Consider the following 23,752-nt stretch of genomic DNA (forward strand, 5'->3'; position numbering starts at 1 on the left):
GTGGATGAAAAACAGCTACTCACAAAAAACTGTATGCATAAAGAATTATTAGTTATAAGAAGTACTACTGCTCTTACAGTATTATGTGTTCTTTGTAGGTTTCAAAATGTGATATTTTTTCATATTTCTATATCTGGGAATTGTGTTTTTTTTATACACTTGAATGTCACTTGAAGTTAAAAAAAAAAACAATAAAGCAAGACAGACACTTTGTCATAGCAACTCGATTTTTAATATTGTAAGATATAAAAATCTTCATCTTTATCATACAATAACATCTTACCATAAATTTTGACAAAGGAGGGAGATTTTTTGCCACCAAACAAGAATTATAATATAACTTTGATTTCTTTTGAGGTAAGACAGCTGCTTCATAGATTCTTAAGCCACACAGGTCTTTTCTTCTACACATGCACAGCATCTTCTTATCCTTACGGTGTGCTTTCCATGCAAGACATTCCGCCTCACCTGTAGGCCTAGGCACTGAGCTAAAAGCAGGACCTACTCCGTGGAGAAGCTTACACTGAGACACCTTTAACTCTAGGCCTCGTATTCAGTGTCAATAAAATACCAACGAGTCAGATAATCAACAAATGGAATTCCAATATAATGAATGAAAAAAAGATAATCCACAATAAGGGCAAGTATGTGTGACATTATAACCAGTGATTTGACAGAGATTTTAACAAGTGCTTATTTCCGTAAAGACAGCAGCCAGCCCTGACTTATTAAACAGAAGAAGAGACCTGTGCGGCATCAAGTCCACAGGCTGCGATGTGCTCAGCATGTCTTTCACTATTTTAAATCACTACTTTCTTTGGATAAAGAGAAAAAAAAAAAAACAATCGACAGCAAAAACAACCAACACAGGAAACAGTATTCAATAGGCATTATCCAAGAAACACAGTGAAAACAACTAAAAAAAAAAAAGAAAACAATGCAAATATAGAATTTTTAACATGCCACATTGTTCCTTGGGCAGGGTTTCTTTCACAGAAAGCCATCTATGTTACTAGTTTTTATAGTAATAAAAATAACAGACATCTCAAATGGTTGCCAGCAGATTGACCAAGCAGAGAAGAGGAATAGGAGCGAAACGAGAAAGCCACATCACCGGACCATGCACATGACTCTGCAGCATCCCGCGAGACAGTACAGACACACACTGCAAGTCATGCAACTGACACACACGCCCACACACACACGCACGCGTCCGCACACACTCTCCATAAAACAAAACGCAAGCATAGATTGACACTAACCAAAACATCAGCAACTGACATTTTCTAGAATGCACATATTCTGGCTGTACCAAAGCCAAAGAGGCATTTATGGCAGAAATGTTTTAATATTCATATCAATAACGTTCTCTGAGAAACATTTAACAGCAGTTTGGACAGTACTGTGGTTTTGTGCTGTCGGCACAGGTTGAATTGGCAGCACAACCGCTAATACGAAGCTCAAAAACCCTACAAAAAGAACGGACAGACGGCAAAAAAACCAAAAAACAGGCAGATGGATAGGCGTGCAGCGAGAATGACAACCAATTACAGCAAAGATGAGAAGAGAAAACTTTCATTGTCACCATCAAAAACAGGGCTGCATCGACTCTGTAGCGGGTCATGCACAAACACGCTCACACACTCGCACAAACACCCACACGGCGCCAGAACATCTGCCAAAAAACCTGCACCCATTTTTTTTTACATTTTTTTTTTTTTCGCCCTCATTGCCCCCATCCATCGTCATGATATTTTGATAGGCAAAAGGAGATCGGCTAACAGCTGCAGCTGGCGAGCCCACACAAGGAGGATGATAGCTAGAGCGGGACAACTGATGTCACAAGATGGGGGCAGGACCACAGTCAGTGTTCCTTGGCTGGTATTGGCGGGTCGACACCAAGTCCCCGAGCAAGCTGACGGGGTGGTTTGGAGCCAGGAGGTGTGGTTTTGATCAGACTCCTGTGACCTGTTTGGCTATTCAGAGTCTCTACAGAGATGTGGAGGGAAGTTTCTTAACACGCCTCTGAGCAAGGAAGGAGCTCTCAATGGGCTTGAGCTCTGGAGTAGGTTGTGAGTTCTTCAGGGCGGAGTAGGTGGCTGCCATTGCACCCTGTGCATAAAGAGCAACATCATGATTGAAGCCCAGATGAGAGTATGAATTACTGATATGTTGTCTGATTTACTGCAATGCAAAAAACCCGCTCGTCTTGTGTTTTCTAATCGACAATGCAACACACGATGCGAGTATATTGCAGTGTACAATCATATTGGTATTTTGGTGACACTAAAAGGAACTGATATGATATAAAAATCATTCTACATGTTGAGTTTCAACTACTAAAACTTCAATGAATCAATGAATTCCTTTAACCTGATTCCAGGCAGTTTTGTTACCTTGACCAGCTTGGGGTCCTGGTGTGGGAGCTGGCTGTTGGGCAGCTTGTCTCTGCGGACAATCCATGGGTGTTTGAGAACCTGCTTAGCAGTCAGTCTCTGATGGGGGTCAACGTGAAGCATCTTGGACACCAGGTCCTAGAAAAAGCCAAATAATAATATTATGGAAAACTTGTAGGTTGACGCAAATACAACAAAAAATTCTTTCTAGGGAGTAAAAGAGTTGTCTAACAAATATTGACTCCTACCTTGGCGGCATCAGACACAGAGTCCCAGTTACCACCAGTCAGACTGAAGTGGCCGTGGCCTATCCTGTTCAGGATTTCATTTGGAGTGTCTTCAGGTCCGTTGGCAAATGGAGTGAAACTGGTGAGAACAAAAGTAGACAGACGGTAAGGTTAATGCAAAGAATAATGAGAGAGAACAAAGTTCAAAGAATGATTTCAAGTGTTCCTACTAACCCAGCCAGCATGGTGTACAGCAAAACCCCGAGACTCCAGATGTCACATCCCTCATCATAGCCCTGACGCTTCAGCACCTATAGCAGAGTCAGAAGGAATCACATATTACTATATATCACAATGACTGGGGGAACCTTGACTTTTGTGAGTATGTCTTGCGAGCGCACTCGTCACTTGCTCACCTCAGGAGCTACAAAGTTAGCAGTATAGCACGGGGTCATTAGCAGGCCATTGTTGGCACGCAGTTGCTTAGCAAAGCCGAAGTCACAGATTCTGATTGACTCGGGATTCCCCGACTCGTCGACATAGAGGATGTTGCTGGGCTTCAGGTCTCTGTGCACTACCTGAAACACAAGAGGGCAAGAGTGGAATGGAGGGAGAAAATTAGGATTGAAAGTGTCAGTAAACACTCTTGGGTGGAATTCTTTCCCATTTTTATCTGCTTTAAAAATGTCTTCTATAAATTATTTTCAATTTTATTCTAATCAGAAGTTGAATTATTTACCGAGGTGCTTCAAGTGATTATTCCCCTATGTGTTGTTACTAAACCAAAATAATTAAAAGGATGAACACAGTTTGACATCTTCAAGCTAGAAATTCATAAAAAGTAAACAAAAGTAGACATGTGTTGTAAGTTTTTAAACATCAGGAAACATAAAAAAGTAAAAAGAAAAAGAAAAGTAAAGACTTTAGCCTGGTTTTCAAAGGCACTACTATTCAACAGTTTTCTTAAAAAAGCAAAATGAACATCAAATAACTAAACTCTAATAGCACCTTAACTAATATTTCTAAAAGACAGAGCTATTTCACAGCAGTTATTTTGATAAAACACTATTGCTCAAATACAGCTCCAGAAAATAATTTTAAAAAACCCATTGTGTGCTTCACAGGTTTGCCATTTCAGAATAAAAGAACCGGTTCAATAGATGCCATTTGACCTCAAAGTCACATGATAGGGTGGGGCTAGGTTTCACAGCGGGTTCACCCGAAACCTTGGCTGATTGTGACCTACACCCATTTTCACACCTTGGCTCGTGCGTTTAGGTAGAGGATCAACAAGGGGGTTCATGACCCTCTTCGGGGGACACTCCCCTAGGACTTCAATCTGGGACTCTCCACCATTTGACCTTAGAACTGAGAAGCTTCTCAGGTGAGGTGAAACGTCTTCAAGAAACTCAAAGAAGTCCAAAAGGCTTTTCTTTTCAAGCTCCTTAGACAAAACATACATATAAAACAGGACTAAAAGTCCTAGTGGTCTTAGTGGTCCTCACCCCTTGTGAGTGGAGGTACTCAGCAGTCTTGGTGATAGTGTGTAGCACAGCGCTGGCCTCTCGCTCCGAAAAGAACTTCTGCTTGAGGATCCGATCCAGCAGCTCTCCTCCACGCATCAGCTCCGTCACCATGAACACCTGCTTACCGTTGTCGTACACCTGCGACAGAAAGACAAACAAACATCAGCGAGTCTTATTACACTCAACACCCAAGGCGAACAAAGGTTGTCAGACAGAGTGCGTGTTTAGACCCACATCCTTGAGTGTTATGATGTTAGGGTGCTGTCCGTATCTAAGCAGAATCTCTATTTCCTCAGAGGGGTCTGTGCTAGTCTTGTCAATCATCTGGAAATCAAAAGCACAACAACGGCATTAGGATCATGTTTTTGAAAGGCTGCATATTTTCCTCCTTCTTTTACTGAAGAACTACTGAAAAACATATTTGTTAGATTTTGCTGTCCTGTATTCACAAGCTAACTTTTCCCTGTGTGTGTGTTTATGTGTTCATACCTTGACAGCGTATTCAGTGTTGGTGGCTTTGTGGATACAACGTTTACAGACGGAGAAAGAGCCCATCCCTATATCTTCCTTCAGTACGTAGCCATCGCTGAAAAGGACGTTTTTCCCGTGTAGTTGCTGCAGAGGAAGATTTGAAATTGTGATGAGCGTTGGAGGAGTGACGGACTGACAAGAGCTCATGTGGGGGGAGGTTGATGATGTTGGGGAAGGGGCTGAAATCTATTTCTGGAGTCAATTTCTTCCTCTTTGTCAAAGTGTCTCTTCAAATCTACCACACACGCAGTAGAAAAACTGCTTTTGCCAGGCATTACACAAGATTTGAAGCCGTGTACCTCATCTGAGTCGTTTCTTTCTAATCGTGTTCCTGTCTGCCTTTCGCACACCGTACACACAGAATCTGTCTCTATTTCATGCCATCAGCAGTCAGAACTCGACAGAAATATAACACACTGAAATAACTTTGTCCACACCTTTAGATTACAGTACATGGGCATATTCACCGACTACTTCATCAGGTACTAATTACTAGGCTCACTTCCCTTTTACTTTCAGAAATGCTTTAGTTCTTCATAGCATAGAATCAACAAGGAACTGAAAACATTCGTCAGCGGTTTTAGTTCATAGTGACATGATTTAATCTCACAGCTGCTGCGCATTTTCCAGCTGCACACCCATGTTGCAAATTTTCGAGTGCACAGATGCTCTATTGGGTTGAGATCTGATGACAGTGGAGGCCATTTGAGTACAATGAACTCACTGTCATGTTCAGAAAACCAGTTTGAGATGATTTGAGCCTTGTGATGTGGTCTGTTTTCCTGCTGATAACAGCCATCAGAAGATGGATACAATGTGAGAATAACTAAGGGGCCTGAAGTGTGCCAAACCCTACTATTCGAATTCACACTCATCACACCAGCCAATATTATTATAATCTTCCATTGTTCAGTTTTAGTGTGTCGAGTTACTGTTGATCATGTTGCGGGCAGCACAGTGTGTGGTGGTTGGCACGGCTGCCTCACCACCATCTAGCCGGGGAATTTCTGTGTGGTGTTTGCAATTTCTTCCCATGTCATGAGTTTGTTCTTTCCAGGTATTCCGACTTTCTCCCAGGGTCCAAAGACATGCACTTAGTTGACTGGACACTCTAAATGACCAGTTAACCTAACTTCCTCCCATCACCTCCAACCAGTCGCAGCAGATGGCTGCCCCTCCCTAAACCCGGTTCTGTTGGAGGCTTCTTCCTGTTAGAAGGGAGTTTTTTCCCCTCCCACTGTTGCCAAAGGAGTCATAGGGGAAATTTCTCGGTTTTCTTTGTGTCCTGCCAGAACAGGCTCCAGTATCCAGTATTTATCTATCCCAAGAGTGAATAGCTACTGACCTGAACCACTGGATGTGGTGGGGCCTGCACTGGCTCTGATGAACCATCCTCCTCTAACAGAGTTGATGCAACAAAGCTGAAGCCTCTGAAGAGCTGGTGAGCTCCAGCACTGGGGGGTACACCAGGGGAGTCTGCAGGATAATAAATAAAAATAAAGGCTTCGGAAAAACAGACAGGTTTATTGCAGTAATGTTAGAAAACAAAAAAGGCACTGCTATAAAAACTTCACATTGAGGTATTATTGACAAGCACAGCTAATCACAAATATGTTAGTGCATCCCATTGTTGCTGTGTCTCCTTTAAATAAAAAAAATGTGTATTGATTTTTGATTTTCGACCTTTAGGTGTGCGGGAGGTGAATTCGGAGTCGAAGTAGAAAGTGTCATCCGGACGTGCGACCGCTGGTCTGAACGGAGGCTTTGCTTCTTTTCGGAAGAGTTTCTAAAAAGGAATAAAGAAGCTTAACTCACGCTGTGCAGTTGAAGTTCTGAATGCCACCTGTGATGGTTGCTATAAATTCAAACACATATGTAATCACACAGAACTCACATTCCAGTCTATGGTTGAGAAGAAACCGTGCCGCTTAATCTCCTCAGCGCCATCGGCATTAGATCCTGCAAAACATCAAATAGAATCAATCACAATAGAAAACTACAAACCAATGTAAAGCACAGCCTTTCCCTGTGAAATCAGATAGAGTGTGTACCGTCATTTGTCAAAGTCATGTTCCAGAGCTGATACTAACCCAGTCTGTTGGCAGGGTTCCTTTTGAACAAAGCCCTGAGCAAAGATTGGGCCTCTGCACTCAGGAACTGAGGCATTCCAAGACGAGCCCTGCACAAACACACAAAGAGGGCTTCCAGCTTTAATTATTGCACCGGATATAGAATGAGGCAGTTGGAATATGTTGGAATAAGTACATTTGGCAACAGGTTTTTGTGTTGAATTGAGTTTTTCCGTGTTCTCCATGTGCCTGCAAATTTACTCTCCGGGTTAGTTCTTAAGCTGAGAGCCTGTTTAGGACGTCATACCCCACCTGACCGCCTATGCAGGTTGGGCATGGACAATCTGGGAAAACAACTGAATTAAAATAAGTTGGTAAAAGGGATTCCTGAGCGAGGGAGAAAAAAAACCCAAAAAAAACAAAAACTTTTTTCAGCCTACAAATGGGGGGCGTGCCACAAAACGTTTGAGAGCTACTTAGCTGGTCATTGTAAATTGACTTCAGATGTAGTTGTGAATGTGCCTGCTCAGCTGTCTAACTGTGTTAGCCCTGTAATTTACCGACTTCCTGTCCAAGGTGTAGCCCACATCTCTCACCCAAAGTGAGGTGGAATAGGCTCTAGTCCACTCACACGCTTTTGCTGATGGACATGAGTAAGTAGTTAAAAGAAAAGAAAAAATGAGTGATGTTCTTGAATCCAGGTGGTACTCACTTCAGAATGAGATTCATGGTTTCTTTGCGGTCCTTCCCTTGAAATGGCAACGCCCCCGTCAGCATCTCAAACTGGGAGAGAAAACACAAAAAATGTAATCGGCATATTTATTTACGTAATATTTACGTAAATAAATATACGTTTTTTCCTCCTTACCATTAGTACCCCGAACGACCACCAGTCAGCGCTGTGGGTGTGTCCCTGCCTGTTCACGACCTCTGGTGCCATGTACTCCACAGTGCCACAGAAGGAATAAGCTTTCTTCTCATGATCAATGGCTTCTTTACACAGGCCGAAATCTGAAAACACACAAGACATTAACCAAGGACCTGGATCCTTATATTATATTATATTATATAGCAGCACGATAATAGCTACAAAAAGCTTTAACATGAAACAGTTTTCCCACAAGAGCTCTGTTAAGGCGATTTCTTAATTATCATTCGTTTCCTCTGGTTGAGGATAAGAGATTCTAAAGAGGTTTATCACAGATATTCAAGATAAAGTATTATAATTAACTTGGGGAACATATACAGGATGTTATGGAGATACGAGTCAGTGAGATAAAGCCATCACTGCTGTGAATCAAGGTCAATGTGGTAGAGGAAAGGAAAGTGTGTGTGCAAAATGAATAGTGAGAGGTAGATGTAAAAGAAACAACAATGAGGCTCACCTGTGAGTTTGATGTGTCCCTCCTCATCCAGAAGAATGCTAGGAGAAAACAATGTCACATATAAGACAAACTAAAATCTTACAGAGTCTGAACATTTTACCCATCTGGATTGTACAAAGTAAACTTTTCTTTGCTGTATGCTTTGCTCAGTTGTAGTATGTCTTGGTGTCAAAGTATACTCGGCTGTCGGATCATTAGGTACCCTTAAAAACAACTGAAGGCTAATATAGCAGTCCGTATGTGGTGGTCAAAGTTATAAAAACACGTTTCAGTTTCAGTACAACATGTTAGCATTCAAAAGCACCAAAATTTAAAAAAGCAACACATAAATGAATCACCGGCTCTTTAAATTAGCGACGGTGTCGGGTCTTACATGCATACTATGAGATCGAGTGCTGTGCACAGCACACGCTGAGGAACAAGCATCGACAGCTGGTGGCAGCAATGTACCATAACAAGTACCGATGTGCCAATTACAGCAGAGAGTGAGGGAACACAAGCTAATGAAAATGGTGCAGGGTTCAACAAGTAAAAAATACTTTGCAGTGAGTGCAATAGAAATATGACAGGAGGAAATTGTTGCACTTTGAAGTCATCACTGCTGTCTGGGGTTGTGGCTACAGGTCTGCAGCAGGGAAGACACTTTTCCCACACTCACTGAAATGCATGCTGTTCTTCTGGATTAATCTAACTTGGAGACGTTTATGACTGATGCACTGTGTGTATATTTTTTATATATATTTGTCATTATACATTTCCTGCAGCATGGCATGCAAAACGCTTGGTTTTCCACTCTTACTTTTCAGGTTTGAGGTCCCTGTAAATGATACCCAAGCTATGAAGGTGGTCCAGTCCTAATGCCAGTTCTGCTAGGTAAAACTTCACATCCTCTTCTGTGAACATCACCTGAGGGGTAAAGGAGACAAAGAAGAGAGAGGATGTGACACACAAAGAAAAGGAAAATGAGACAATAAGAGAGCATAACACCGCAGAGTGACACAATGCAGAATAAATGGGTAAGCACATATCAGTTTATAGGATAAATAAGTGGACATAGGACTGAGAAAAAGAAATCCTGACCTCAGGTCAGCATAACAACACTAAGTAGTCACTTCTTTTTTTTCTTTTTCTTTTTTTTTACCTCTTTGGAGAGTCTAGTAAAAAGATCCCCTCCTCTGAGAAAGTCCAGGATCAAGTACAGCTTCCCTTCAGTCTGGAATGCTACAGATGCACAAATTCACATTTAGTTCAACTGTAAATCAGGAAGCATGAGTTAAGCTTCTGGAAGTTGAAGTAATAAAACAGTAAATCAAGTCAGTACATCAAATAACATTAATAAGAGGGAAGGGAAGCAGAGTCTAACAAAAGCATCAGGCTGACTCACCATAGTGCAGTTTGACAACAAATGGGTGATTGACGTCTGCCAAAATGTCTCGCTCCATCTTGGTCCTCACACGGTCTCTGACTGAAGGCCAATGATCGAGGGTTAGTGTGATAGTATGCATTAAAGATTTATAACGTGTCTGTACGTAAGCACAGAGTATGGTAAAAGTACTACAACACACTAAATGCTGGTGCTGATGAGAGTACAATTCAACTTGGACTCATTAAGCTGCAATAGGAGAGGATCCTCAAATTAAAGCATAGCCAAACTTAAATAATGGGGTCAGTGCTGAATGTTAATGATGACCTAAATTTGGGGATTTTGTGCATGCAACTGCGACTCTGAGCACAGTAGATTAACTCAGCTGCTGCTTAAAAACTTGACCATGGGCAGCCAATCAGAAAAAAGCTGACTTCAAGCAAAAGGGAAGGAATGTAAAATAGCGAATTTCAGACAGAGAGGAGCTGCACCCAAAATAAGGCGAATTATGATCAATTTGACCTGCTAGTCATGAAAAGCTGTTAAAGAATAAAAACACGGAGATTTAAATGAGAGTAACAGGTCCCTGTTAAATTTGCAAAGCTGCACAGAACCACCCACGTGATTTTGGGAGATGATGAGAAGAAATCTGATGCCCCGATGTTTGCAGAAGGTGAGACCACAACACCTGTTCATAGGAACCCACTGAAAGCAGTGGTGGTCTTACTATGCACACATACCACTGCATGTGTTACAGGAAATTCATACACCCTTTTATATGAAACTAAACAACCACTTGAAAAATGAAGTTGCCAAACACAAGGCCTTTTCAAATCAACATCACCGGAAAGGTAAAAAGTGCAGCTCTACAAAAAAAAAAAAAAAAAAAAAAAAAAAAAAACCCAACTCACTCACTTTTCTTTGTTTTTTTTTCCCTGTCAATGAAGCCAAAAGCCAAAACAGAGAAAAGTAGCAATTCTTAAAATTTCACGACCATAGCCAAGCCTGATGTTGCTGTACCTTTTAGTGTGGCCTTCTTGAGGACCTTCATGGCATAGAGCTGGTTGGCATCGGGAGGAGTCACCTTTCGTACCAGGAACACCTGCAAAATAATTTTTTTTCAAAAAAATTCCCCCCAAAAATATAACAAACACCAAAAACACTGTTAAAGATGCAACGATTTTTGTAGGTTGGGGAGTAAGAGTAGCAAAGGAGGAAGAGAAAAATAGACATGTAGTCAAAATAGAAAGAAACCGAAAGAGTAAAAGCAAATTACCTTGCCAAAGGATCCCTGTCCCAGGACTTTGAGCAGTTCAAACTGAGAGGCATCAGCTTTCTCTGAGCCCTCCTTGACCACATGGGTGATGTTGATCTCTTTGATGTCTCCATCTTCCTAAAGAGTGAAAAGAAAACAGACGGAGGGAAAGCAGTCAATGATCACAGAACGACAGCAATACTGCACAGCTGCAAAAAAAAAATAAAAATTTCACAAGCCGCTTGCTTATGCAAAGATAAGTTCTCCCGTGGAGGTGCCTCCTGCTGTCAATATAACACATTTCAAAAAAAGAGGAAGCATGGTAAGAAGTGAGATGTGCACGTGAGCACAAACAGTTGCTTATCGATGCGTTTATTTGCTTTTAGCACACGGGAACTGGTGGTGTAAATATTCAGTGGAAGTAGATCTGTGTAAAAGCAAGTTCACAGCAAGCGCACTCTCACAACTGGGTGGATCCCAGCTGACACCGCTCATAGCTCCACCACATGAACACGCGCAGCTGACCTGGTGTCAGCCTCACCCAAAACTCAACAACAATAACAACGATGCAGAGAATTCTCTTTCAAGAGTGTTCCCCTCCCTTGATAATCTTCCTTGAATTTCACACCTCGGGCCCTGTGATGAAGCAAAGTACAGTAGGTACCCTGCTGGGAGAATTTTAGATTCACCAGTGCAGTTTCAGGGGAAAGACTTTTCCCCTACTTCTGCCTATGAAATCCAAATCTCAGGGATCAGAAAGCAGAACATCTGGGCTGTCCTGCTCCTAATTTCTCCTTTATAGGCATGTTCAGGTTTACACTATTACCATGGATCCTGAATAAAGTTACACTTGGCAATTACAAGTTATTTAAAAAAAAAAACAACCAAACAAAAAATAAAGTGCAATCAGCTGACCGTTGCATAATCAATATTTCAAAGAAGTGATGAAAGACATATTTTCAGCAGTCTCTTCTTTCAGCTTTTTAAAAGTTTCTACAAAACAACAGCCACCGCCATCACCACAGACCACTGCAGCCTGGGACTTAATTTGACAACAGGAAACCAGAGTTGGCTGAACACAGCAGGCTTTCAGTTGCACCTTGTTTTCTGAACAACCGCGACAAGAGCGAATACAAAACCTCGTTTGCACTTTGCTGTGCTGATGAATCCCTCTTTTCTCCTCATTTTCTTAAAACTCAGTTTCATTAAGACGACGCCACTGAACGCTCTGTCGACGACTTAACTACTCAAAGCTGATCGAGATGTCAATATCAGGAGGTGTCACTTTACCGTCCAGTGGTTCTCCGGCGGAGGTAAAGTGCCAGTGTCGTTGTCCGTTGCCGCCGTGGGTCTGTAGGTGTTACAGTGAGCAGGGCTGCCAGTCAAGGATTTGTTCTTTTTGAACAAGTAGATGGACAGCATGCGAGTCAGGTTGAACTTTCTCTTGTCCTTCTCCATCTCAGCATTTCCCAGAGTGTTGTATCATCCTACCTTCATCCATAACAAGGTACACACTCTTCTACCTCTCATATAATCATCTCAAATCTCACCTCATCTCACCGAGAGCACACTTTAAGATCGTTTGTGCTTTCATGTTAGGATTCGTTGTGTGGACTGCAGATAAATATTGAAAAGTCTCTCAGCCTCTGCTCTTTAGTCGACTGCAGAGGCCTTCTGCTAAATTTCCTTCAGTGCTTCATCTTCATGTTCTCTTCCATTCTATCTCCGGTCCTTGCTCGCTCCCTGCCTCTGTGTCTGTCTGATTAGACCGGTGTGCCTTCGGTGAATGACTGCAGCTGAAATGAACTGGAACCGAAGCGAGCAGGAAGGAAGAGCCTGCTATATTCTCACAGTCCTGCACCCAACTTCTTGTCACACTCTCTCTCTCACACACACACACACACATGTGTGCGGCTGAAAGAGAGAGAGAGTGAGAGAGAGAGAAAGAGAGAGCAAGCGAGCAACAGGAGTACACTGAAACTCAAAAGAAGCACAAAAAAGAGATAGAGGTGGAGAAAAAGTAAAAAAAATGCCAATTAAATGCTTTCTTGAATAAATTTGCTTGCATTATCAGTAATTTTACAGACTCAAGAACCCAACTCTGTGCCACTTCCCTTTACCCATAATTCAACACAGAGGCCAGCGTGGAGGAGGATGGCAGAGAGAGGATGATGTGTCCCCTCTCGGTGTCAACACACCAGAGAGGATTCAGACAACTCACTGCCTCTGGATGACAGAGATTTTCCTGTCTGTGGCCAGGCATGTTGCTCTCTTCCCCCTCTTAACAGTCCTGTTCCTGCTCATCCTGTCTCCTAACACAGCTCTCGCTGCTCGTAAAGTGGTCTTGAGATCCTCTTACTTTCCTCCATTGCTCACTTTATTGCCGTTTATACAGCAAACACTTCTTTAACCTGAGAGAATACGCCATTACGCGCCTGTATATAGAGCATGAGTCAACTCCTCTTGACCAAAGAGCAGCGTTACTTGGCTGGCAGCGAACCTGCACTGCAGCCTGTGCTCAGAAAAGGTTATTTGCTTAACAATTTTGTGATGGGAGAGTACATTTTCCAGAGGGTGGGGAGACGAGAAAAAAAAAGAAAAAGGAAATACAATGTGACATGGATGAAGCAGGATGTAATGTTTGTTTAGCGAGGGAGGAGCTGCAGAATGAACGGATTTAAAAGCAACAGTACACAGGTGGTGAGAGCTTACCTGGGCTCTAATAGTGGCATAGTCCCTCTCTATCCAGGTGATATGAGACTCGTTCTAGGAAGTGTTTGAATGGAGCAGTTAACATGAGTTACGTAAAACATGACGGGTTTTGCAACAGGTACATTTGTACCTCTTCATACAGGCTTGCTGCAGGTACATCTCATTAACACATGCACACACGCACACACACACACACACACACACACACAGAGAAGAGGGTAGAATAGGGCCACATTAGTGACAGGAAACTTCTCTTCCCTCCTACTTCTCACTTCCTCTTTTCTTGAACTGATCTCACATCCTTCCTGCTCGATAACTAGATAACCAACTACACAGGAGAGCTGAGTTTACAAGCATGACAGCTGTTGCAGAGAAGCTGAAATTCAGCGTTATGACTAACTATTTATAAAGGTTCTCGTGTTATCCGGAATCTAGAGTACTCAGGAACAGCTGTCTTTTGAAATGAAGTCACATGGTGTGTGGGAGATAAAAAAAAAAGAAAAAGAAAAAGAGTATTCACACTTCATGGCCTCACACATATTTTTTGTGGTTTTGCAGATCAGTTTCAGTTTGATTGCATTAATACCATGACTTGGCCAAAACGCAAAGATGAAAAAACTGAGCATCTAACTTTTAAATTTGCTACACCGGTTGAGTGAAAAGGCAGAATCTTCAGTGAAGCATTAACCCTAGCATTGAAAATAACATTTTTTATGATTTTTGAGGTTGGAGGAGGTGGAAGATCCTCCATCCACATCCTCCTTTGTTTCCCGTCAATTCACAGCTGGGAAGATGAAAACTCTCACATCCACCCTCACAGAGGAAACCCCTTCATCCCTCCCAAAATATCACGCAACACACACACACTCGCACACACACACACACACACACACGCCAAGCACTCCCTAAAGCTTTCGACAAGTCCCCAGCACATTCTTCACCTGACCACACTCACACGCAGCTGCCCACTTTGTAACAAGCGGAGGTTCATAACACGCACACATGAAATAAAAGCATCTACTTGCCTCTGCCATGCGGGTTTTGGTGCGGAATAAGAACCTCCACATGTCTGTGTCCAGATACTTCCATGTCACTGATGCTGTCACTGGGTGTCAGTGAACCTCTGTGACAGTCACACTTAGACACTTGCTTCTATGTGAGCCTGTGTCAGTTAGCCAACAACTCTGTATGCAATACCGCAACAGATACAACCTTCCTGTATGCTAAGCAAAATGGGAAGTAAAGTTATAAAAAATGCATATGAGCAGGGGACCGATTAGCTGTGGACAGCGTAGAAGGAAAAGGCTCAACTCAACAGGAAATAGCTCTTTCTCAATGGGAAAATGAATCAGAAGTCTATACAAGAGCTTCAAGGACAAGTTTACGGAAACAATGAGAAGAACTTGAATCTTTTGTGTCATTTTAGGCAAAAAGTGGGGAAACTGACTTCATGCTTTTTCTTCAGTTTGAGATTCAAGATAGCAATCATGCGAGGTTTTCAATTTCCGTTGACACATCATCTGACTAAAAGTCTAACGAAGCCTGAAAAAGGGCACAGTAAAAGTTTAACAATAAGAGAATCCTACAGTCATGATAATCTTTGGTCGAATCGAAGCTTAAACGAGCTAACACAAATGCTTCTCTGAGTCCGCTTATGCAACATTTGATCACCTTTTCAGACTGCTAGAGAACAGATGCGTCAACTGTGAGAGACAGATATGGTGTAATGCCCTTTGATTAACACAAGGGGCCAGTGCAGGTCTGCAGCCAGTCCACTGGTAGGTGTTCCAAAGAAGGATGTCATAAGATAGGAGCTTTAGCCAAGTAAGGGCATGCTCACATTGTTAGCTCATGCCTCATCCAAATCCTAGTGTTGGCTCTGACACCAATTACAGTAAGGGAGACAAAGTGGGACAGAAAGGGAGCATGTGGGAGATGATAGGCTGGAGTGCTGTCCAAACACTGACCTCTGCTGCTGTGAATGGACAAACGAGTTTAAACCCTACAACAGTCACGTCTTGCGTCAAAGCAACGCACCAAAGCTCGAAATGATGGCAGAGTTCAGAGGAGAGAATCATTACAAAAAAATAAGACAAGAGGAAGAGTCAAGAGGAAAAGAGAAGTCACTGGTCAAATGGTGCATGAGCCTGGAAGAAGGAGTTAATTTAGGCTGTTGCTCTCCTAGTGTTTGTGTCTTGCACTGTAGCTTCTGCTCCTTCCTGGAAAATGAAGCGCAAGCACCTGTACGTTTTCAACTGCAAGACAGCTCCGACTGCACAGACAGAGGATGACGAGTGAAAGCGGGAAGGTCCAGAGAGGGAGACGGAGCAGTCTAAACATTCATCTGTAAAAACAAATACCCACACTAGACTTTGCCTGCAAGAGCAAACACACTCAGAGGGGTAAAAAAAAAAAACAAAAAAACAAAACACACTGCAGCGGTACCCTCACAATGACGAAAGAGTCTGAGATTATATAAGAACTGAAGACAAAAAGAGACTGTAGGCAGCATGGACCATATTTTTAGGCATTTCTAATAAAAATGCTTTAAGGTTATAAACAGGAACTGCTTCTTTTGTTAATGCCTAATAAAAGTCCTTGTAGTGAAATGTTGCACCCTCATTAAAATCTGCAGCTGCATAATCAGTTGATTGAGGTTAAATCAACTTTTAATGTATAAAAATGTCTAAAAATTGTCAAACACTGATACTTAAACCTGAGTAATATGTATGTGAACGTAGAACTAGTTTCATTTAAAACTCACATGTTTTAGTAATATTGGCAAATACTCCCATCACTTGCACGTGATTAACTAACCATTCAGTTCAAATATTAGTGTACAACCCTCTACGGGTCATTAATGAGAAGACATTTTTTGCACTCGCTTCATCGTTTATTGCTTATTTAAGGAGGAAAACTTAAAAGATCAGAATTCAAGCCACAATCTAAAATCACGACCACTTAAGCCCCTTAAGCTCGACACATACTGTCTGTTCTGACTATCATCTGGACCCGAATTTTAACCCTCATAAGCAAGTTCCCATGACTTGCAAACAGATATACACTCAACAAAAATATAAACGCAACACCTTTGTTACTGCTCCCATTCCCCATGGGATGGACGTAGAGACCTAAAATTCATTCCAGATACACAATATAACCATCCCTCCCAAACAGTGGTCACAAATCAGTCCAAATGTGTGGTAGTGGGCACATCTGCTATATTGAGATAATCCATCCCACCTCACAGGTGTGCCACATCAGGATGCTGATCTGACATCATGAGTAGTGCACAGGTGTACCTCAGACTGCCCACAACAAAAGGCCACCCTGGAATGTGCAGTTTTGTCTCACAGCAAAATGCCACAGATGCCACAAGCAATGAGGGAGCGTGCAATTGGCATGCTGACAGCAGGAATGTCAACCAGATCTGTCACCCGTGCATTGAATGTTCATTTCTCAACCATAAGCCGTCTCCACAGGCGTTTCAGAGAATATGGCAGCACATCCAACCGGCCTCACAACCGCAGACCTCGTGTAACCACACCAGCCCAGGACCTCCACATCCAGCAGGTTCACCTCCAAGATCGTCTGAGACCAGCCACCCAGACAGCTGCTGGAACAATTGGTTTGCACAACCAAACAATTTCTGCACAAACTGTCAGAAACCATCTCAGGGACGCTCAACTGCATGCCCGTCGTCCTCATCGGGGTCTTGACCTGACTCCAGCTCGTCGCCGTAACAGACTTGTGTGGGCAAATGCTCACATTCGATGGCGTCTGGCACGTTGGAGAGGTGTGCGCTTCACGGATGAATCATGGTTCACATTGTTCAGGGCAGATGGCAGCTGAGAACGTCCCAGTTCTTGCATGGCCAGCATACTCACCGGACATGTCACCCATTGAGCATGTTCGGGATGTGCTTGACCGGCGTATACGACAGCGTGTACCAGTTCCCACGAATATCCAACAACCTCGCACAGCCATTGAAGTGGAGTGGACCAACATTCCACAGGCCACATTGTCAATCTGATAGACTCCATGCGACGATGTGTTGCACTGCATGAGGCAAATGGTGGTCACACCAGATACTGACCGGTTCTGGGTCCCCAGACCCTCAATAGCGCAAAAAACTGCACATTCCAGGGTGGCCTTTTGTTGTGGGCAGTCTGAGGTACACCTGTGCACTACTCATGATGTCAGATCAGCATCCTGATGTGGCACACCTGTGAGGTGGGATGGATTATCTCAATATAGCAGATGTGCCCACTACCACACATTTGGACTGATTTGTGACCACTGTTTGGGAGGGATGGTTATATTGTGTATCTGGAATGAATTTTAGGTCTCTACGTCCATCCCATGGGGAATGGGAGCAGTAACAAAGGTGTTGCGTTTATATTTTTGTTGAGTGTATTAGGTTTCACAAATGATTACATAAAACTCATTTTTGCTTCCACATTTTTCCCATAAAAGGGCTCTTGCCTAAATGCTAAGCAGCACTTTTGTGTTGAGAATGATAAATGATACGAAAATTATGAAATATGGCTCCCTTTTCATCAAATCCCAACTGTTTTATACTAATTACTGGTTTTCATGCCCATAGCCTTGAAGAGAATTACATATCATTAATAAATGAAATATTAACCACTTTTAAAAGTGGTTTTCTTTTTATCAACTGTTTCGCACAAAAATTTTCGCACAAAGATGTTCAATAGCCTGGCATGTTTTGAGAAAGAAAACAAATGTATAAACACTGTTTAAAGTGAGGTATTTAGAGCTCTACACTGTAACTATGCATATGCACTCATGCAGGATTTCAATGCAGGAGGTCTAAAAGTTTTGTATCCGACGATCACACCATGAACTCGGGCTAAAAAGTGGCTCTCTGTTTTTAAATCAGCCGGAGCATCTTCCTTCTCCTCTTTAATATCTAAAGGTGGGCACCAAAGAACGGTACTATATTTTGGAGGGCAGGGAATTCATTCAACACCCTCTTCCTCAAAAGGAAGTTGAAGGGTTGCAGTTTTGATAAAGTGGACAAGATCCAGTGCATGATGAAAACACAAGAAAATCACAGCGCAGCCCAGGAAGCCTACTACAAAGGGAATGTTTGCCAAATTAAAGCACTTATTTAAGCTATGTATTTATTTGTTTATTTTCTCGAGAGAGATTTGTAATTAAGAACCAAATTCAGAGTACACTACACAACATGGCATCATTAAATTTGCATCCACACTGAAGGCGATTTGCTTATCACGCGTTGTTTTGAAGCTGACGATCAGTCTCTTGTGGACATTCCAGCCTCCTGTTGCCTAGGTAACCCTATAATGTATTTACTACCAGGTTATATGTCAGTCAATAGTATCCTGCAATCTCACTGGTAGTCTCTTCAATTGCTCATCAGCAACTCAGCTCAAATGAAGTTGCTGAATGTCTTTCCCTTTTTGTGGTTTCTGGTTGCCACGTTACTTCCTGATTGGATGCAGTTTTTGTAACAACAGAACAGCAAATGTGTAAAAAAAAGGAGAAGCATTCTATAGACTTTTAAAACAACTAATCACATGAACAAGTGGAAGGTAGAGGCCAGAGGAAATGCCCCAGCAGGAGTATAGGATTAGCACAGATACTGCAGGAAATCCTGTCATGGCATCTGTAATATTTATAGCAGCAGCATGGATAGCCGTCAGATGATTGGCAGTTCAATGGGCCAGTTGACATCGGGTTAAAACGGCCTTGTGTAATATCCACAGTGGGAGCTTTGGTCAATAAATGCATTAAGAAAAGAACGAAAAGAAATGGCAGAAATGATTTAGAGAGAACAAAGGGGCGGGATAGAAGGATAAATGAGAGACGGAAGAGTGAATATACACAATGAGGTCATCGATGTTAAACCTAAGCTGCATGGCTGCGGTGGAAATGTGTAGCACTCTGGACCTGGTTGCAAATATATATAAAAAATAAATAAATAAAGAGTACAAGCCAGAAACACCAAACCTCAACATCTCCTGAGCATTTTGTCACTCATCTATAATTTGTGTGTCATCACACAAACATTTCTACAACATCTAAAATAGCAACTTCAAGTGCTACTCAATCTGCACTTCCTGCTTAGTCCCAGGTTTTTCCCCTTTAGAAATCCGCTCAACCAAATGCCAAATAAACCCCCAAAATTCACATACAGACAGACATCAAAGCTTTTTTTGTATTGTATGTATTGTAGGTATTTAAATGCAGGAACAGAGGGACACCAATACAAGACTTTAACTTGAAAAGATAAACCGACAGAAAAAAAGGATAGTTTTTGTTAACTTGACAGAGAGAGAGAGGTGCAAAAGGGCAGAGCATGGAGACGACACAATCAGCATCCATATTGATGAGAACTATAAAGGATGAGTGGAAATGGTCGGAACGTTTTCCTTAATTGACCCTCAGAGGCAGAAGTGTGAAACTATGGCAACTGCGTTTTTGCAGTCTCCGTCTCCCAGCATCCTCTTTGCAAGACAAGAGGTAGTTTCAGAGGCAAGGCCATTCACATAGGAAACATCTTTTTAGATGATGCTTCCAGGTAGAGCTGGGCGATAGAACGATAACGATATGTATCGCGATATAACTTTTACTCGATAGAGAAATTAAGCTATCGCGATAGACCTCGCCGCTCTTGTCCTCTTAAAAAAAAAAAAAAAAAGGTCAGCCAATCCAAATTCAGTAGCGCAGAGCCGAACCAATCACAGCCGCAGCGTCACGTCGCGTGACTTGTTAGGTACAGCACAAGTGCCAAGCCGCATGTGTGTTTGTTTGGGAAGCAGCCAGCGGGTAATGGAGGAAATGAGTGTGCCGACTAGAAAAATCAACCGAGCGTGACCGAAGAGAAAACAGATGATGGTTCCAATGCCGGAGAGATTGTCGAACGGAAGAGCCATAGAAGTTCCGTAGTGTGAAGGTATTTCGGCTATTTCAAGTCTGACAAAAAACAGAGTAGCGTGCACTGTAAATTGTGCCGAAAGCAAGTCTGGAAATACAATAAACTGGTGCATGCGTCACACTGTGCGCCACGTTATTGTTTCGGTGAAATGAATTTCTACAAGACTGTTACTGTTAATTCTACTCTCTGCAGTGTTTACTGTCCCTCCACACATACGACTCTGTTCTGCTTCTATGCCCCAGCTTTGTTTACTTTTTCCCACCGAGGCTTCTAGACTTCTGATTGGCCAACATTTCTGCACGGTTAGGAATCTAGCGCCACCTGCTGCTTTGGCATGTTCATAGCAGCGTTTTCCTTCATTTCTGCCTTTATGTGTGTACAGGATTTTTTTTTAAAACGAAAACAGAAAATCTCCGTTTTCAAAAATACCCGTGTATGTGTGGACGTAGCCTCAGTCTCTGACTGGAAGCGCTAATTCGTCATTCGGCTTTTGTCAGACTAAAGTAACTGTTAAAACTGTTTGAAAAGCTCAGCTATACAACAAGGAGAGATTGAGAATTTCCTTTTAGTTCTCAGTTTATTTGATACTGACAAAAGTTAGTCAGTTTTGTCTGTTCTTCTGTAAAACAAACTAAGATTTATTTTTAGAATTAATACTTTGTTTCTAAGTGGAATTGACAATTTAGTCTGTTTCGTTTGTTCTATTTTGAAACTTAAACGCTTTAGCGGCTGCCTTTTGTGTAGTTTGCAATATTTGCCTTTATTTATCTGAAAAAGTCTCATGTTCCTTAAGTACATCTACCCTGTTGAACTTATTATGGGAAATAAATATTTAAATAAAAACAAGCTGCTGATTATTTCACATTTTACTTGTGAGCAACGGCACATTTAAATCTTACAAATATAGTTATTTGGCTTATATCGTGATAGATATCGTTATCGCCTGAAATGAAAAAAACATATCGTGATATGAAAAAATCTCATATCGCCCAGCTCTACTTCCAGGTAACACTTGCCAGCCTCCATCTTCACAAATGGAGCACTCCTGTTCACACTCTACTTCAGTTTGGAATCTGATGCCAGAAATGTCTTCTACTTATCACCGATGCAGCATGAAATGGATTATACTATGTTTATTTTGGAGGTAATATACGATGATGGCCTTTAAAGGTTATGTAGCTTGAGACTCTAATATCAGAGACCTTTCAGAACACACAGACGTATCAGAGTGCACACACAGACTGGATGATTAATGGAGCTGACTTTCTGTCAGAGCATCCCTGTGTATTACCATGACCATGTCTGAATGTGATAGAAAGAGAGAAACAGACTGTCACTTTCTCTGTGTGTGTGTCTTTAAACCCAACTGGTATATGAATGAAAATCCCAATGAGCACACCCATTACGATTTACGAAAGTATACGTTTGTGTGAGTCTGCTCTTGTGTTTATATGCATTATCATTCTCCTCCTGGCAGCACAAGTCACAATCGGGGCTTAGTGACGCTGAGGGCAGAGTAACCATGACGACTAGGCCAATAGCAGACATGAATGGATCCATGACGACTAGGCCAATAGCAGACATGAATGGATGACAGAGGGGATGAAGTGAATAGATGGATGGCTCAAGCATCTGAGGGGCATCTGCTTCAAGTTAAGACTTTTCTTTTTTTTTTTTTTTTTTTTTAAATCTGTTTTGTCATTCGTATAGATCAACAGGGAGGGAAACAGCTACAACACATGATAACCCTTCAGGTCGGGCAAGATTGTTGAAAAGGGAGAAAGAAGTTGAATGATAAGGAAATTGAAATTCTGATTCAGCTTTGACGTAAACTACCAAAAAGTTAGAAACAACATTGTTTTTGAAAGAAAGCACATCTAATATGACACTAAAAATTGGATAAAAGGACCAGAAAAGATGGATGGATCCCTTGTTTAAAGAAATAGATGTGATTTCATGAGGCCGACCATGAACACCACAGTCTGCTCTACATCATTCCAACATGTCGCATTACTTCTCGACAATAATGAAAACTAACCAGTGTAGCATGAACTAAACTGCACTAAGACTGCCTGTATTTTCATGCAATTTTTAATAAGCTATAACAAACCTGTTTTCAAGAGGTTTTACAATATGGAAAAAACACAACTTCAGCAAGACATCCTATATCGATTAGATGCACATCTAAAAAACACTTTAAACTCTAAATTGGACTTAAGGCGTTAAAAGTTAGCCTTAGATTTCCATTTTAATCAAGTATCTCTTTCTGAGCAGTGCTTACTTTGAAAATATCTCATTGCTTCTTCTTCATCTCTGAACGTCAAATGTGATTTTTCTCTTTTGGGGAAATACAGCCCTTATCAAACTATTGTTCTATTGTACAATAGATCAGATCTAGATGCCTAATTGTCACATCCTTACAGTTTAGAACAGGCTTGCATTTTTTTAAATGATCAGTTGATCCTTTATCATAAAAAAAACTTGCATTAGGTAACACAATGTGCCAGTGAAACACATGCATAATGTTGTAATTTTGATGAATCACTACATTTACTTTAGTTAATCACTTCTCAAATTGATTGCAAAGTTAGTAGTGCACTTAGGCACAGAATGCCTAATCATTCGATATGAATTCACTGGTCGAATGGATTATTTCCACATGGGCACAATCAGACATCACGTGGACTAGAATCACACAGGTTAAATAGTGTTTAATGCGTACTGTGACTGCAATGCACATTTGGTTTCTCACCTGCACCTCCATCGGGTAATGCCTACAAAAGTTCAAGGCTGCAGTGCATGTACATAAAAAACTTTTTTGTGGCATTAGGCAGACAGAGGCCTCTAATATAAATTTAATATTAATTTTCAGGTAACATATGCTGAACTTCCAAAAACATTTAGGTGTTTTTCACCGCTTCTTTTTCTTGGCAAAACTGGACCTTGAACACTTTTTGTGTAACACCATCCTATGAAAACCGAGCAATGAGATCAGCTATATAGTTGCAAATCAAGAAGAGGGAGAGGGTAACAGAGATTCCCATGTGTATGACAAAATCCAAAGATTTAGAGCCCCCTTTTAGAACAGAGGCAGGCTGCAAACCACATCTCCTAGTGTCTCTGTTTGTGTGTGTGTCTGTTTATATGCTCATCAGATCTCTAACGCACCTAAACTGAAACTGCAATCTGCATCTGTTACTGCTGATGACAAACTCAGATAAGAGGATACCCGCTTGACACAAACACACACACACAAACCACACCTTCCCCTTGGGTCTGCACATGCAATCATAACAGCGTCTGTTAGCTACTACAAAGAATAGGGGGGCATTTTAATTTGCATTAAAACCTTCTGGAGAGGCT

General features: G+C 41.7%; 1 protein-coding gene across 3 annotated transcripts in view; it reads right to left on the minus strand.

Moving 5' to 3' along the window:
- Nucleotides 1–215: 215 nt before the first annotated feature.
- The window catches only part of rps6ka1 (ribosomal protein S6 kinase a, polypeptide 1), a 51,972-nt gene continuing 28,435 nt past the window's right edge, over nucleotides 216–23,752 (minus strand). For 2 of the 3 annotated variants that reach the window (XM_085441981.1, XM_085441980.1), the window contains exons 3-22: nucleotides 10,774–10,890; nucleotides 10,518–10,599; nucleotides 9,519–9,599; nucleotides 9,276–9,355; nucleotides 8,934–9,040; nucleotides 8,135–8,172; nucleotides 7,618–7,760; nucleotides 7,462–7,532; nucleotides 6,771–6,859; nucleotides 6,575–6,639; nucleotides 6,364–6,466; nucleotides 6,026–6,156; nucleotides 4,639–4,764; nucleotides 4,384–4,473; nucleotides 4,129–4,287; nucleotides 3,040–3,201; nucleotides 2,858–2,934; nucleotides 2,645–2,762; nucleotides 2,397–2,534; nucleotides 216–2,112 (exon numbers count right to left, since the gene is read on the minus strand). In XM_085441981.1, the coding sequence (XP_085298107.1) occupies nucleotides 1,990–2,112; nucleotides 2,397–2,534; nucleotides 2,645–2,762; nucleotides 2,858–2,934; nucleotides 3,040–3,201; nucleotides 4,129–4,287; nucleotides 4,384–4,473; nucleotides 4,639–4,764; nucleotides 6,026–6,156; nucleotides 6,364–6,466; nucleotides 6,575–6,639; nucleotides 6,771–6,859; nucleotides 7,462–7,532; nucleotides 7,618–7,760; nucleotides 8,135–8,172; nucleotides 8,934–9,040; nucleotides 9,276–9,355; nucleotides 9,519–9,599; nucleotides 10,518–10,599; nucleotides 10,774–10,890 (2,100 nt within the window). In that variant the 3' untranslated portion in view covers nucleotides 216–1,989. Of the gene's footprint in view, nucleotides 2,113–2,396; nucleotides 2,535–2,644; nucleotides 2,763–2,857; nucleotides 2,935–3,039; nucleotides 3,202–4,128; nucleotides 4,288–4,383; nucleotides 4,474–4,638; nucleotides 4,765–6,025; nucleotides 6,157–6,363; nucleotides 6,467–6,574; nucleotides 6,640–6,770; nucleotides 6,860–7,461; nucleotides 7,533–7,617; nucleotides 7,761–8,134; nucleotides 8,173–8,933; nucleotides 9,041–9,275; nucleotides 9,356–9,518; nucleotides 9,600–10,517; nucleotides 10,600–10,773; nucleotides 10,891–12,042; nucleotides 12,629–23,752 lie in introns of those variants that run through there. The other variant, XM_085441979.1, reaches the window with a different exon arrangement.

The sequence above is a fragment of the Copadichromis virginalis genome, linkage group LG19 (assembly GCF_057382275.1).
Source record: "Copadichromis virginalis isolate Kocher_CV1m ecotype Utaka linkage group LG19, C_Virginalis_male_GT1.1, whole genome shotgun sequence".
NCBI lineage: Eukaryota > Metazoa > Chordata > Actinopteri > Cichliformes > Cichlidae > Copadichromis > Copadichromis virginalis.